Raw genomic sequence first — 17825 nt, 5'->3', positions numbered from 1 at the left:
GCTGGTCGTTAATCATTCTGACATTGCGTTGTGTTTCTCATTTTTTTTTCATTTTATTTGTCGGAATTAAGAGTTCAGCTTTAACTGTTGGCGATTTTGAAATATACAGTACTGTGGGTTACGAAATACGCTTGTTACTTTAATTTGTTACTTTTTCAATAATTTGTTTCTTTTTTAGTACTTTCTTAGAACTTTTTAAACAACCCACCATGAACAGTTTTGAAACCTTCAGGGTTCGGTGTACTCCAGTTCAAGAATCCCTGTTTAATCTTGAATCTAAAGGCATTGGGTTCCTGCTGCAATTACTCAAAAGCCCTTTTTCCAAATTGCAATCTTCATTTTCACATGATAGTCTTTGTGACGTTGGTGTTTTAGTAATCTCATTTACCACTCCTCACAATTTCCTCTAACACAGGGGTGTTCAAACCATTTCTCATATGGGCCAATTTTTATCAGGTGACACCCGCGATTTTAACCGGACAATAATACACAGCATGAAATGAATTTTGAGATTTCGTTGCGTCAGCACCGTGTATATGGTAAAGTTTTGCGTGAAGTCATAAGCCGCCACAACTCAGAATCTTATTTAAAATTATGGCGGGTCATACGCAACAAAATTTAAAACAACAGCTGCGAGCCACTTAAAATGCCGTCGCGGGCCGTACTTTGGACACCCCTGCTCTATAACAACCGCGATATGATTGCTAGGTTTAATGCACGTTTTATGGTTGAGTAAGCAGAGGAGATGAAAATCAAAATGTACACAATTCGTCAACAATAACAATCTCGAAGCGAAAGCTTTGGAAATCAAGTGCAGAATAGGTGTGTCAGTTTCAAGCTACAATTCTGCATAGAACAGTGTCTATACTGCCGAAATTAAAACTGAAATCTGGATACAATTTGTAAAACAAACATTCAAGCAGGACAATTTCACCCAAGATGCTGAAACACTCAAATCAACAGTGATCAAAGGGAATGGTTGTTAGACACAGTATTATGTATATTTCTTAGGTCAAAAACAAACGAAGTGGTGAATGTTAATTCGTCAACATGTCATACAAGTAATGTTTGTTTTGTGAACTATCAAGAACTTGGCGCACAGTTTATTCATGTTTAACAAAAAAAACTAATATAAAAACCGATTGCATAACACTAATGGATCTGCAAAGAATTAAGCACTTTCTCTTAGGAATTGTAAATTAAAAATGCTTTTAGTTTTGAATTTTAAAACCCACAGTACTTAGACTATAAATGTAATCAAGTTTTTTTCTGAAATCAACACCACATTATAAATCAGACAGACTAAAATTAAAACAGTTTAATTGTTTAAAATGCCTTTCAAACATGTTTAGATAACTTAAAACTGTCAACACACAAGTTACAAACAACACAATAACAAGATACGTTGCCCGTATACACAACACAGTCAATTTATGCAGGTCTCAGCCATTATAGGGTAAGTTTCTTCATTCTATCTGCATAACTACTTCGCTGTTCATAAAGCTTCATATCCCAGGACGGGAAAAAGCCAGTAAAGGTCACCGGTTCTGCTCCCATTCTGATGGTTATGATTGGACATGACGGGTCCCTCCCTCTTGGATCTTTTTCGATGTATTCTTTCACGAGTCTGTGTGACAATAACTGTGTTAGTTTGTTGTCCAAAAGGCTTTTTTCATCTACGTTTGAACCACTTGGATTACCGAAATTTTGGCTAGTTGTTTCTTTCTCTTTTAGACTTTTATATTTATTGCCAACACACCAACAGGTGACACTATGTACATTCTTTGTCCGTATTTGTTGTCATAATTGCCCAACTAAATGGCTAGTTGCTGGACCTAATCTTACGCCCAACAAACTGAAAACGTCGTGTTTAGTCCATTGTCTGTTATTGTCCATTGTGTATGACTTCTTTAACATATTTTGTACATTTCGTAGGCTTTGGTGTAGGCATTTCAATCAAAGTTTAGGCCTAAACAGACATAGATTCGAAAACGATTCTGACGGAGCTCCGGGCCTGATTTTTAGGCCTGCTAACAACTCTGGGTAAACGGTAACAGGATGAAATCCCATTATGTTGAAGCAAAACGCCGTTAAAAACTTCATATTTTCTGATTACCTTCATTTCGTATTTGTGAAACAATTACAATACGAACATCAAACTTTCACTGGACTCTAGGCAACTCATTTACATTTTCACCAAATTTATGTTGTCGTTGAACATCTAAACAAAACTTTCTCATTTTCATTAGGTGTAGTTTTTGTAACATAACCGGCTAAAAAATATGACTTTGTGATGGAACAAACTGACAAAAAAATTAATCTCAGCACTGCCTGATAGGTAAAAAATTGATTAGCTTAATATCTCATCAAATTCTTACTTTGGAGCCTCTCGTTTTTCTTCATTATTTGCACCTTCACCGATCCAAATAAAAACCTGATCCCACGCATCCAGCATCATGACGTCATCAGCTTCAAGGTCAGATTGGGTGAAGTCACCGGGAATCTCCTCAACCATGACGCGTCCTATTATGAGATCACAGTTAGCTTGTGTGTTTTGAGAAAGTAGTGTTTGAAAGATAAAATTGGTTTATTGTAGTTTACAGATAACCTACAAACCCCCCAAAACGAAAAAAGTTTAAAATATAAAAACACCGACAGTGCCCACTGTTCCGGCCTATAAGGTCTCATCAGTTCAGCTGGTGACGATAGATCGGCCGTATTAGCTAATGTAGCCACCTTACGGCACTCCAGTTGAAAGTAAAACGTTTAAAAACAAACAAAGAAAAAAATGCCAAAGAAAAAATTATGTTTCAGTAAGCATGGATTTCTTAACACACCTTAAATTGTTACGTACCAGGTTAAATTGTTACGTACCAACTTATTACAAGTTAAGATAATTTAGGCATTTTTCGGTGCACAAGATTGACGCAATTGACTGGTGGCCTCTCATATCACTTATGATAGCTTGAGCATTTGCCGAAACGTTTAAAAAATAAAGCATGTCGCTTTTAACGTCAATTTGCCCCGTTGTTATTGACATTAAACTTATAGTACCTTTAGCATTTGAGATTGCAAATAGACGTGGTGGGTTAGAGTCAAGATCTTGCATTCTAGGACTGCAAGCGTACTCCTTCTTTCCTCCAAGAATCTTCCAGAAATCAGCTGATTCGGATCCTTCCTGTATTGCCTTAGGACTTTTGTTGCCTGTAAGTTCTCCTGAAAGGAAAACAGATGTCGATCAAATTTTAGAGGATATTAGATCCTGTAGGATGGACTACAAATAAATTTGCCAGTGAAGTTGTATAAATAATTTCACCATCAATGAAAAACTTTGTCGAAAGTCATGAGTTATGTGGCGACTGCATTTATTGGTACATTCGGCATATTTTTGTCAGTGAAGCTACTCATTAAGTAAGTGTCTTGTATACCTAAAAGTGTAACATGCCAATGTATTTTGTTTAAAATTGAAGCCTGTAGCCCACAAGTTAACGTTTTGCATTCTAATTTTGGTGCAGAAAAAAGACTGCATAGTAGAAGATAATGACACGCGAACTAAGACAGAACGAAACCAATAAGATCACCTTAGAAATTACCTGCTATTTTTTTAGCAGTATCAACTTCCAAATCATTTGCTCCTTTTCCGACCCACACTGAACAATCAGAGTGGTTCTTTAGCAAGAATGCGTCGTTTGAATTCAGCGCACTTGCTGACGTGGCCATCTGTATCGCTTTAGTTCCACCTGACGACGTGGAACGAACCTAAATGTAACCAGCAGGTGGCGTTAAAACCAATGGGAACAAAAATAGCAACAAATAGACATTAAAACCTAAACGGAATTCGAATAATGAGCGTAATGGGTTCGAATCCTAGGATTAAAACACAACAAAAAAGCTTCTACCATATAGACAAGAACTTGGCTAAATAGTATAGGGCCCTTTATAACATACTCAAAATTAATTGTACTATTCCATCCGGCGCGCGTAAAGCTTTTGTATGGCCTACTATTGGATCCATTGGCACCGTCGCGGCCCGCATGCACGCGCAATATCATTACTTCTCTGGCCCGCGCATACATAAAGGTCGTCCACCTTTGTTATAAAGCATGCAACAAGTTAACTGCAAATGAGTAACTACATGTAAAACCACATTTGGATAATTTGCGTGTTACATTGCGTTTGCATCAGCAGCATGTTAATATTTACCTGGTAGAGTGCCACATCGCTTACACCAACATTCTTTCCTGCCTTCTTTGAATACCCACCACTGGTGATTACTAACGGACCTCCGAATATGGACAGCATATGGGAAGGCTCTTTACCCTGAAATAAACCACTGGCATTGAAATCTGGCTACTTCTCTATTTTTTGTTTTCAATCTTTTCGCTATCGTACCCATGGGAACAATAAAAAAATTCAATTACCCACTTTTTATAAAACTAAATGACCAATTATGACGTCATAGAAGGTTGACGTCACGGAACTAGAAACTGGTAATGTTCAATACCTAAAAAATGTCACATAACCGCTTTGGGAGTAATTACCCACAGTTCATAAAAACCGCTGCTCTGCATTGACCTGAGGTTATTTTAATCAAACTAAACAATTTCAACGGACTTAAGTTGGGCCTTAAGGTTTTGCAGTTTTAGGGAAGATTTCATGGATTCAAATTGTAACATAATTAACACATAGATTGTTCAATACCTGCACAACTCTGACTTGTACTGGTCGTTGTCCGTATTCGTCATCGAGTTGAGTGGCAAGGAAAGCAGATGCTGTGATCTGTGAAAATGATACAAACAGCAAATGATTTAAGGTCATAAACCTGTGATTCTCAACTGCGACTCTCAGGACCACATGCGGCTCCCAACTACTTATTTGATGACTCGCACCAGATCTCAGTAAAGCACCTAAGATTGCTATGTTAGCTTTCAGGGCAATAACCTTTGGTGATTTTTTTGAAGTCTCGTTTTTTTGCGGCTCCTTACACACTTAAAAACTACCATTAGACCCCGACGTTAAAAATGATACAACCAGCAAGTGATTTATAGTCCTAATCAAATAATGTTTCGAATTAGTCCATAGCAAACTATAATATTCAACTTCTACCACATTTGACTTTAACAGTTAACTTATGTTAATGTACTTATGTGTGTCTTAAAACATATTAGCTATAGAAATGGTTAGACAAAATATAGGACATTTTCATGTTTTGTTTTACAGTTATTAGCCAAAATACGTCTGCAATTTGTAGTAGTAAAAAATAGTTTTCATACTGTTTCCAGTTTTTTTTTTTTTAATATGTTAAATTTATTAAAGCAGTGTTTAATGGATCTAACTTCGTCTTTGGTGGATTCCAAGCCCTGCCAGTAATAAATGATGTACTCCTCGCGGCCTCTAGGTCTGTACGTATACAGTATGAGGTAACAATCACCAGCATAGAACCTCCCATATTCATTCTTGCTCACTGGAACCCGATTGCTTCCTTCAACCCTCCATACTTCCACCTAGTGATAAAAACATTTATGTGGTGAATTTGACCCAAATTTTGAGTTGTGAAACAAATTGTAGCAGCATAATTGCGTTAAAATATTCACCAAGCCGGAAACAGCTATGTAGCGTTGAGATGTTGTCATTTTAAAGAGGACAGAGTAGAGGGTAGAATTGGTGAAAGAATTCTTGCGATTAGAGGTCAACAAAAGGAACATATCTTTTTTGGAAATATATCTATTCGTCCCAAGTTGTTCATATTACTTTTTTGACTTATTTTTGCATAGAAACACCATCACATTTGGATACAAACATTGAAAACTCTGTTTTTATCTTACTTAGGATGTCCTGGATTTTGTGCTATGGGTTAGTTCAGCTATTTAAACAATTTGGACTTTGTACAGTTTGTCACAAATATAGTTGGAGGTCCATATTAATATCTTGTATGTTGTAATTGGTGTCCGTAAATTTTTTCAAGCAGAGGCCTACGATTTGGCAAATGTAAGGTATGCATGTAAATAACTAAAACATTGACAAAATACCTTGCCAGAACCGTCGTCAACCATTCCATGTTGAGCAGCAAACTTCGGTTGCTCGTAAAGATTCTTTACATCGAACTTTGTCTGTTTGCAAAAACGTACATTTTGAAATACTTGCGATTTGAGTAGCTTATATACTTGATATACTTTTCTTATATCAACAAAGACAAACGTTCTAAATGTTTTTCTTAAAACTTAACTCGATAGCAGTAAACTTTGTTGTTTAACAAAAAATATAATAGAAGGTGTAAAAAGCCTGTAGAAGAGACTATACCAGGACAACATAAAGGTTTCTAAAACTAGATTTCTTTTGCATTATCAACTGAATATATTTCGCGAACCTTTTCGATCTTGGCAATCTTGTTTGCTGAGTAAGCTTTTCCGAAACCTTCAGCCTGGTCGCGTTTTCTCCAATCTTTGAAGAATTGTGTAAAGAGAACACTCTCAGCCCCCTCGGCCATACACTGTGAAAGAACCGGGTTTACAAAACGTTTGTTGTGTAGAAAAAAATGCCTGTTAATTCAACAGTTTTAAAGAATTTTTATGTTGAACAACAGAGATTGGCAATTTTTTATGCTGTTTTGCGTGCAAGTTTAAGTCTAAAAAATATTTTGCCGCCCGGATTTCGGCAAATTACGGACATTTGGTAAATGCGAATTAGTTGTATTTTAGCAGTCATGTAGTTTATTAAGGAGTGCCTCAAACGGTTTAGGCAATCTGATTCTCGATGGTATAGAAACACTAAAACAAAGCACTTTGGAATCTGGTTTAAAATAGGGAATTCTGTGTACGATATTGCATTTTATCAACTTACAAAACCAAACAGATACGCCCTTGTCATTCTCGGAACAATATGTCCTCTCAAATAAAATATTTCTAAACGCTGCGATTTTGTGCTATACCTGTATTTTGGTGGACGGATGGTATTTATGGTCCGATACAAATTTGACAGCATTGCTCATTGCCCCCTTACGTTCATCCACACTTGCCTGTTTACCTAAAAAGCGAAACATGATAAAAATCTAACACACACATCTGCTTTCCAATTTCATTGACAAAAGTATATGTGTTTCTTCTCTCTATAACCACAAACACTCTTTAGTGGTCAAAAATCCCCGGAACTGCTAAAATAGAACACATGTGCAAACACCACGTTACGTGTTATACATCTGTCTCACCCATAACAATTTATTGTAACATTGATTCAGGTGGCCAATTTCTTTAAACTGCCTCTATTTTTAAATCTGTTGAGGTCAAATGCGATCTTGTAATTTCGTGATAATTAAGGTTTTCGGCTAACAAATGATTTGACAACCTATAAAAACAGCTGTGTAACTATTTTAAGATTTCGTCTTAGTTCACGCGCTATTCTGATCTTTAGACAAAAAAAATGTTGTACGAGAAAAACAATTATCTTTAAAAAAAAGTAAATTACCCTAGCATTGTTCTATAGAACAGTACACATATAATTCCCATAAATGTACAGATTCGCATAGTTCGTTGAAAGACCATACACAGATCTGTTCACCAGTCCAATAAGTAATATAACTACCCAAATAGACGTAAAAAGAATCGTTTTATGCAACGTTTGTGTCTATAAACGGTTGTGACTGATGTAGTCTCATATCACTGATGATGGCATGAGCATTTGCCGAAATTTATGAACAATAAAGTATGTCGCTTTTTGCGTCTATTTGCGCTTTTATATTCCTAATTACTAGATTCTCCGACAATTAATGTTAATGCCGATCATGATCCAAAATAATGGTATTAGATGTTCAAACTGTTATGTTATAAAGCAGTCTATAAAACATGTTTGGTCCTTACATTATTTTTTCCGAGCCTTACCTTTCCACACCATAATAATCTTATTGCTTCCATCATCCACGATAAAGCAATCTCCAGACAACAAGTCTTTTTGTGAGAACGGGGCGTTGGCAACCTTCTTTACAACCAGTTTTCCGGTATCTGAAGACACGTGATAAAGGGTCGCTGGTTTTTTCACCTGTTTTGTGGGCTCATCGTCCGCAATTTCGGGGCTAATATCAGCTGGTGTGCCTGCGAGCGCCTGTAGAACAGTGTATGTTTTCCCACTAATGTACGTTTTCTTTGTAGATGTCGACCAACATTTCACTTGGGCTAGCATTCGAAAAGTGCGATTCTTCTAACTGACACAATATCAAGGTGACTTTTAAACAAAATTGTGTTGTTCTGTTACAAATGTTTTTTATGGCTCATTGAAAAACTGTCAAAAAAGCTTTAAATTCAGGACAAATATTTCTAAATTTGCATACAGTATAAGATTTGCATACAGTATAAGCAAAAAGTTGCTTATACGATGCGGTTAACATTGCTATTATAATTGACACACCTACAGGCAGACGTTTATAGCAGATCTGTAAACCGTTGTTTACTTTAACAAAAAAAAAGCAAAAATATAAATGTGGAAAGGTGAAATGTTTGACCTTCATCATTTTTTGGGGAATTCCCTCTCCTTCGTTGATGAGATGAATTTTTCCTTTCCCACCCTTTTCTTCATTTTTGATCATGTTCACATATTCACACGCCTTCAGTCGCTCGTACCTGTTGCTCACACTTCCATTCCATTGGTAAATGTCCTGCAAGTTCAACGTCATTCTTGAATTAAATTTCATTCCAATGTTGCACAGTGCACTGTAGTGTGTATGCAAATAGTACATTGATCATCGCTATCCGCCCGTCGTTCAAAACAGAAAATGAAAGTTTTGTTAAATTGTGTTGAATACTGGATAGGTATATCCCCTAAAACTAGGCGGCTGGTCTTTATACCAGAGTTTATATTTTGAATCGGGTTCGGATTTTAGTTTGGATGAAATGACCACTGTCTGACCACATTCGGTATCACTTGTGCCGCTATTTTACCTACTTTCTCGCCGAACTTCGGGCTTTCTTCAAGAAAAGTTTCAAACTAGACCATGGTTTTGAGCTGGCAGTTTCGGATTCGGGCCGGGTTCGGGGCGTGCCTTTGTGTCAGCCCACTTACAATTCGAGGTTTTATAAATCCTTTAAGGGTAATGGGAATGGTCCAATGCCCCCAAGGAAAGCAATGATTCAAATTCACCAAAGTTGCAACGAAGGGAAAACGGGTTTTTAAAGGATTTAAGCTTACATTGTCAACTTCAACAATAAAGATGTCTCCTTGATTAAACGACTTCCAGCTCATCTCCACCTCTGTAGCTCGAACTATCCTTCTTCCCTTCAAGTGCAACAAACGCTTGACGTCACTGACATTGGTGCGAGCGTGTTTGAATCCGGAAGCGATACCTCCTTTCTGTAAAATTTAAGATTCAAGATTCGTGACTCTGGATTTTATATGCTGTAAATTCACTTTACAGACATATGTTAGGTCGTCCTAAGTTGTATTAGGGCCTGCAGGCCATGAGTTTGAAAAAAACAAATTGGGGCCGAAAATAGTTGTAATTTGCCACATTTGCATCGAAGTTTACTTTGTGTACATGTGCGTGCCCACAGGGTAATAAAAACCTTCCGCAAAGAGCAAAGTTTCACAACTGTACACATAACGTCATGAAGGCCTAGTGAAACAGGTTTCGGTGTAATTAACTTTCATGCCTAATTTGAGTTTCGATCAGAGTTCGGGCTTGTATTTTCGTGTCCAAGCCTATACTATATATTCCGACCCTATAAAACTTTGGTTGGAAAACATAGTCTTGGAGCGTTGAGCTACAAGTTTCGACAGCGTTCAAGCTGATCGTTACATGCAATAAACCATAATATTTTGGAGATCACTACTTAGTTATAATTGAGTAAATTTGAATTTGCAGTTGGACATTTCCTACTCCATCTATACAGACTTTTATCTATATGATTTCCATAGTTCCAATATCCATTAGCAGTGTTTTGGTTACCGTAAAAATGTCATTTCACTAATTGGTGGATGACTGCATGGAAGTGATGCCGGTTACCATGGTTCTGACTCAGATTAGTAAACAACATTTTCTACCGGCTTCAAACTAGGCGACGCAAGGCAGACCCATGCTAATGTGTACGTGATCAATATACAGTCGTTGTGTTGTTTCGAAACCTGCGTTAATGAGATTGACACAGGGTTCTCCTTCCCTGTTGTGATAAATCAAGAACAGTAGCTCAATCATTTACCACTGAAGGCTCGTGCCAACCAGAAACTGGGGTGGTTTTTGTACAAATAACCCTTGTTTTCTTTCGCCAGTATAGGAGCGCCATACGGATAGCGACAATATTCAAACAAACTCAATGGCCTTGAACGGTCGTACGCTGGTCCAGGCCTTGTTGGGTTTGCTGTTTAGTCCAAAGACAGTAAAGGGTCTGTTGATTAATTTTTGACGTAGTTGTAAAGCATTAAAAATATCTAAACTGTGTAGGCAATGTATAACAACGTTCGTAGTACTACGTAATGCAAACAATACCAAACATGGAAAGATGACTTTGCCTTTGCTAGCAAGACTGGCTGCACCGTTTAACGGTTAATGCGAGGGGTCACGGAACTGCACTTTGCATAATGGTTGATTAATTGGCGAGTGCAATGCCTTTAGGTGATGTAATCATCGAAATGATATTGCCCGTCCTATTGACCTGTACTTTCGTCCCCATAAACCTTTAGAACAAAGCGCCAATGAAAATCGGTTTTACGTCTTAAAATAGATAAAGGAAATTCTTTGAAAGGTGTTGGTATAGGGATGAGAACGTAAGGGCCTGATGTTACCAGCGAAACCATATTTCATACTGAACGATTTGACATTGCATACGAGCTCCGTTGAGGCAATAAAACTCAATCGACCTGCAAGATTTATGTGTTGAATTGTGTAAACAGGAAATATCAAAATCCAATTTATACTTTGCATACAGATTTGAGTCGAGACATGTTTTTGACAAAATCGTTTTTCCAACGGTATCAATCAAAAGGTGGGGTACCCATTCTTAAGCTAAATATGACATACAAACAGGCAACATAGACAGCAATATTGATCATTACGAAATGTCCAATCTATTGAGTACCATTTTTTACCGAGAGCCATAACGAAAAACGTCAACAGGAGAGGTAAATTGGAAAATAGGGATTACAAGATTCACCTGGTAACGAATTCCCTTCTTAAAATACCCGGAAAACGATGCAGATTCGTAACCTTGTACTTCTCTGTATTGGACAGGAAATCCACCTAACTTGTCATCCATCTGTATAGTGAGGATGGCAGCGGCACCTCTCTCGTCCTGACTCGATTCATTACCAAGCCAGAAATGAAGATCCCAAGTCATAGAACCACCTAGAAAAGTGATTATTGACCTGCATCAACATTCGGTAAAGATGTGGCAAAAACGATGCCTAGTGTGAAGTCAGACCCCAATCAAGCCCATATTATTGGAACTTTGGCCCTGTACCTAAACTGTGAACGACCTTCAAGTTATTTTCCTCCAAAAGTGAACCGAAAGGACCCGCTAAGGTTCACCGATCAATTGTAAACTTTTCACCTCAATACCGGTCAAATTTAACACCATATGACACGGGCATGAGCCTGCATGGTGTCTGAAACCACCCAGTATTTTCCTCATCACGTTTTTCAGTTTAGCAAGGGGATGTAATAACAGGATGTGTATGGGTTAGATCACTGCAAGTATTTTGTAGGGACGTGATTGACTAAAGTTTAAAACATTTGTTAAGGTGCCAAATTTTTGGTTTTACTCACTTCGGGATTTTTTTGAGTTCAAGATAATGTAGGAATCTCCAGTAAAGAAGCTACCGTGCTGAGTTTTGCCAACCGGGGCAAGTTCCATGTTTTCAATCCTCCATATTTGCAGACCGGGCTCCTTTCCGGCGTTTTCCAACTCTTGCAGGGTTTTCTGTGATCCTGGCATTGTTGTATATAATCTCAATTCAGTTTTACATTAACTGTACTAAAGCAGTGGCCTGTAAAAAAAAAACAAGAAAATCACTCATTGTAACTACTAGACTGAAACTGTGCTTCTGTATTAAAATCAAGTGAAATCGTGTAAATGTAAAAGCACCAAGCCAATACATCGAACTATAAATTCTCATAATTGCAACTGGTGACGAAAGATAGACTGTGTTGGTTAGTGTAGTTATCTAACAGAACTCCAGTTTGTTGAGAGTAACGGATAAAATAGCCACCTACTCTGTTCAATGCCACAACTGGGCATACAACACAGAGGAAACAGGCTCACAATAGCCGCGCAAAATCGCTTTTTAGAAAACATTTTATTCAATATTCTATTTGAATAAGGGGTGACGATGTTTAAATGCGTAGAGATGTAACACTCGCAGAGAGATTGCTGGACACCTACAGCAGAATATAACTAGTATACTTCAAGCATCGTTCAATTAACAGGACATTATTCAAACCATAATTGTTTCCTTCTTGATATTTTACGAAACCGTCAAACAATGACAAACTTTATGAAGTGATAATGCAAATAAAATTTGACTTAAATTAACATGACAATGCTTCAAAACAAAGGCACTGCTTCATTAGCACTTTGACTGGTCCAGCTAAACTTTGACTTCGTTAAACTTTAGTTTGCCTACTGTTGGAGTGACAGATCCTGTGCATAACATCAATCACCGCTTAAATAGGGCTGATAACTCTGCACACTCTGATTGTGCATTTTTTGAATAAGCATCACATAAAGTATACCGAATTGTCAGGATTCCAGCAACATTGCATTACCAGTTATCTAAGAAACAAGCCAATGCTCTGGATATAAAGACTAGACCTCTGGTGAAACTGATACCACTAATAAGGTTTCCTTTTCTCTCTGCTTTGACTGCTAGCAATGTGCTCTGACGTCCTTCCGCTCTGCCGCAACGAATTTAATGAGCGTTTGTTTTTCTTCGCCTACTCTTATTTATATTTGCGAGTTGTATGGTTATAGAGCAGGGGTGGGCAACATACGGCCCGCTTTTGAGGGATTTTGAGCGGCCCGCAGACGGTTTCTGGTCTTGCATGATAACGTGGCCCACGGTTACAGTCTTCCGCAATCCCCTACTACTTGCTTACTGCGTCAAATTATAGTTGTAACGGACAGTAACGCTCCCCACTAGCAAAAAAACTTTCCCGCCGTTGTAACCATCGCACCATACGTCCATTGTTACGACATAACTGCCAACCTTGTGGGTGGCCTGATTTCTCGGTTTTCTTTCTTTCCACACGTGTTGCCTAGTTAGTGTTTCAGCAGTACCTAAGTCTGTGGTGTATGCATTGAATTTGCTGTGGTGAATAATTTTATGTTATATCAGTTAGATTGTTTGGACTGTATTGTAATTGCGACGTTCTTGATTGTATTTAGTTTAGGTGGTCAAAAATCCGTTTTAAATCACTGGATAAATACGCGATTAATATATCGATTCAGGAATCCGGCCCGCCAAGTACTTCATTTTCCCATATCAGGCCCGCCGACTGGAGAAGTTGCCCGCCCCTGTTATAGAGGGAAACTGAAATGTTACTTTCATATTTCCATTGGTTAGGCATACATCTTTGATAACAATTGCAAAATCACTTATTTTACTTTTCCAACCGGATAAAAACAGTTTACATTAGGTTAACGGAAGTTTTAGATCAATGACATCATGTTTTTATCACATTAATGTAAAAACGCATATATGTGTATACATACTACATGTTATCAACCTTTGCAGTTATGTTTTGCTCTATAAATTGTTTTGCTTTAGTTGTCAATTGTTAAAGCTTGTCATCACTTATCGTTTAACTTGAAACAAAACCGGTCGCAACTTTTCGCTTGAAATTGAAAGGATATTTGTACACGTCACTTTATTGTTTTGGCGCAAACACCCGACCGATAGCATGCTGGTATAGGCATCATCTACTGTCGCCTGTCAAAAACGCCCGCTTAACGTGTGTCATTATAAACGGGAGACGTGTTGAATATGTCTAAGGGCCGTTTGCAAGCTGCGCATGTTGAATGGCGATAACTATGCAAATAAACGTTTTTTTTAGTTTTTTTACCAGGAGGACAATACTTTCCGTTTGTTACTAAAACAAAACGTTCGTTAAAGTTACTTGTTACAAGGTGGTTTAAATTGAGTTTTTAAGTGCGCTTTACAAGCATAATAACACATTACAAACTGGATCATTCACTTTGGGTACTGCACCGGTAACACGGAAACGTTTTCAGCTTTGTATTTAGATTGCTGCTGACGATGCACACTTTTGACGCAACAACAGAAAACTAAACCCAAATTCATGTTTTATTTAGCAAGACTTAATTATTCTAGCATAGAATTGCGACAAATCAAAACAAAACCAGCCCAGACCTGCTGTTTTTCTTACCTCTTTACATCCTATATACATTAAGGTGGAAAAAAGTTTGACGTTAAACAGTTTGTTTACTCCTGCGGTAAGGTGCTTCGAAAAACTCCTGTTACTAAACTTTGAAAAGCGTGCTAAACAAACGAGTACTCACATTTTGACAAACAGTACAGCACAGTACATTGCCAAAACAATAACTTTGTATGAAACACTTAAAAACAATTCCTACATGTTTATCAATACATCTTAGCGCTACAAACTGCAACCCAAAGGCAACGCAACACATTCTGTTTACCTACTATATTAAAAACTGACTGCTATTAATATTTATACTTGCTTGCATTCCGGTTTGGCTGTATGCGCATGCGGGCTTTTATCAACACAATGAGTCAGTGCCGGTGTATGCCAGTCACACTGTTTACAATTATGTTTACCCCAACAGCCCCGCTTTGTTGAACTGTGCAGCGTCCAAACAGCCGATTATCAGCTACAACCGTTTTTGAAAATTCTTTTACAGCGCACAGCTCTTACTTTATTGCTAAGTTATAGCAGTCACAAACCAATTCATGTACATGTATACCCTGAATAACTTAGACCTTAATTACCCTGTATTACCGGTCCTTCATAGCCAATCAGGCGTATCGATAGTACCGGCACACAAGCTTTGTTGTTATTCTGGCCTTAGCAGTTACTGTTACAGACCTATATATGGCATCTGCAGCCTAAGGCGAAAATGTTTAACAATACTTAAATGGGTATTGATTTCTTATCCCGCACAACCCTTCTTTGGTAACAATGGCAAACAATGGTTTCGGTCTGCCTAGAACAGTTTCTTTATTGATTTTCTATTGAAACGACCCTTCTTCCTCCTGTAAGACGAATGGTCGAAATCTCTACAAGGTTTGTTTATTTCATTTGTTAAATTGTGCCTTGATTAACTGTTTAACTGCAATAAGTCTGCTGTAAATTTACGACTGCCATCAAATCAATACAAAGACTTTTCAAACCTACGGTAGGCAAATGAATTATTGTCCTTGATTTAGGACAGAGCCCTAACTCCTGTTGTCAAGCATAAATGCAAATTTGAAGCTTTCATTTCCTTTCGCGCCACTATTCAAATAAGTTTAGTTTAAACATTACCTAAGTCTTTTAAGGTCACTTAAAACTTTGCCCAGCTGGTAAAACTCTATCTAGTACACAATACTACTTTAACAAATAACTCTTAACATATCAAGGTAAACGACTCAATCTGATTAATGCTGTTTCACATTTCTAGTCCCTAATGTTAAGGTCTGTTCACCAGGTTCTCATTTTACATAGTGCTGCGTTTGTAAACGTCCAGAGGTGGTTAAACTGCCCCCAGCCATACTTAATTACTGTGCAGCCTGAATATAGTGATACAGCACATGCTGCAATGCACTAGTCTAACTTACTCACTGTGTGTCTGGGTTATTTTAAAGGATTCACGATGTTGATGTAACATTTCCATAAATATCTTTGTTTAAGCGTTTTGGCAGCTCGACACTACACAGACATTAATACATTCTCAGTAAAATGTTTGGCACTTTGACAATCGTTTTGTTATTTCCGAATAAGCCTATTGTCTTGACTGGTCTTTATCTTACATGTAACAACCGTTTTAGGCAGTTGTTTAACTATACTGATGGCGTCGCAGGCGTATACTGGAACGACAAACAAGCCCTTAATTTTACAACAGTATATGCTGCATAAACCACGCTTCTTTAAAAACTGAACAGACTTAACGTATCAGCATTGCCTGATTGTAAACGTAACATGGCTGCACTTGTTTAGAATTAGATTATGCATGTTGTGGTTTACTATTGTGTGGTTTTAAAAGGTAACATGTGATGTAAGCTAGGGTTTTGCGGGCAGAGTGGGTTTTGTACAGGAAACCACAAACTGAGTTCTAAACCTATGAATGTTTTTCACTGATTGTGCAATTTGGTCTGTGTGTTTTTGGTGTTTGAGTTAACGAAACCGAGATTAAAAATATCAGTTGATGGGACTGTTTACACAACTTTCGGGGTTAATTTAGAGGTTGTTTTAAAAACTTTCTGGTTTGGTTCGGGTTGGGGGTCCCAATTTTGAAACCGTTTACATTTATCTGACTTGATTTATTTCTACCCCACTGTATTTAGACTTTAGAGAGTGCTTGCTGTTGTTCACAAAGCAAACTTGAAAACTTTAAGGCGCATACTTGTGACTGGAGACTGGGTGGGTGGTTAACAAAGCGACCCTTAAAATTTTATTGTTGTTTTTTTTTTCGAAAATTTGAAACAAATACTCAAACAACCCTGAATGTGCGGTCTTAAAGCGCGATTATGGTTTTACATCTTTGCTTCTTTCCCTAATTACAGCTTTCTTTGCTGCATAGTTAATGCAACCTTACCCAATATACATGTCCGGGTAAGTGTATCCAATATCAAGGCGTCGTAATGCTTGGTCCAAAAATATTCTTTTTACGAATTTTAAATGCAATATAAGCATTAGTTTTATCTAACTTTATGATTTTTCGCAATTTGACTGCCAAATTGATAGAATCACTTAACTTATTAGAAAATCAACTGCCGTTTTGTAAACTTACACTTTGCGAATAAAACCCTAGCCAAACTTCATTATCTCACAAAAATAACTGGCTGAAGCACTGCAAACAGTAAAAGGCTGTCACAGATTTGCCTTGCAAACACCAAGTTTGTTTTGCAATCAGTCTTCTGAAATCTGATGTGTTTGGTTAGGGGACACAAGCAACAGACTTGTATAGTGTCTCGTTTCGCAAGAATGAATTTCAAGCGATTTTTTGTTCCCGAATTATTTGCCTGTACGCGTATTCAAGTAAGCATAGCATAGGAAGCAGTATTTTTTATCGTAAGTGCATAACATACAAAGAATCAGATACGCCAACTTGCATATACGGAGTATTACACGCACGGCGGTGTAGAAACTAAACGGTTTCGTTTATCGCTACTTTCTCCTGTGAAGTTAGTGACGTTAAAACTTGTACTGCATTAATAACAAACACATACCATTGAGATCATACTATTAATTCGCAGAACAACGAGATATAAAATCTATGTCGGATTCGTCAAATAAATTAGATTTTAGGAGGCGTAACTTTTTTGCTAAATTTTAAACATTGATTTACCTAATTGTGCGTATGTTAAGGTACCACCCGCGATAGTGTTGTGTACGTTAAGGCTATGCCTTCGTTTCATAAAACTGTAGATCAGTGCTATTCAACTTTTTTTTGCTCTCGTACACCCTTTAGAGATGAAGGTGCGATTTCCAGATGACTTATGTACCAATAAACCGACTTATTTGGCCGAAATACAGATGTGAAATGAAAACGTTGGGGTAGAAAACTGCACATAATAAGCGACATATAATGGAAATAGTGATGTGTAGTTAATCCAACAGAAACTACAGCAAAATACAATCCTTTTAGTGAACCCTTCTTTGACATAAA

The 17825-nt window shown here is 37.5% G+C and overlaps 1 protein-coding gene across 1 annotated transcript; it reads right to left on the bottom strand.

Annotated features, from left to right (window-relative positions):
* Positions 1–696: 696 nt before the first annotated feature.
* On the bottom strand, positions 697–11960 carry LOC145203829 (gelsolin-like). The gene is made up of 15 exons (XM_080076148.1): positions 11744–11960; positions 11133–11323; positions 9175–9336; positions 8492–8644; positions 7875–8094; positions 6929–7023; positions 6368–6490; positions 6030–6110; positions 5337–5504; positions 4702–4779; positions 4204–4320; positions 3594–3759; positions 3055–3216; positions 2379–2523; positions 697–1627 (listed from the first exon to the last, which is right to left on the bottom strand). The coding sequence occupies exons 1-15, from the start codon at positions 11910–11912 to the stop codon at positions 1450–1452; spliced, it is 2208 nt and encodes a 735-aa protein (XP_079932274.1). The 5' UTR covers positions 11913–11960; the 3' UTR covers positions 697–1449.
* Between the last annotated feature and the right edge of the window lie 5865 nt (positions 11961–17825).

The sequence above is a fragment of the Phallusia mammillata genome, chromosome 8 (genome assembly GCF_965637545.1).
Source record: "Phallusia mammillata chromosome 8, kaPhaMamm4.hap1.1, whole genome shotgun sequence".
Taxonomy (NCBI): Eukaryota; Metazoa; Chordata; class Ascidiacea; order Phlebobranchia; family Ascidiidae; genus Phallusia; species Phallusia mammillata.
The sequence above is the reverse complement of the archived record's forward strand: the minus strand, read 5'-3'. Positions and strand labels throughout refer to the sequence as shown.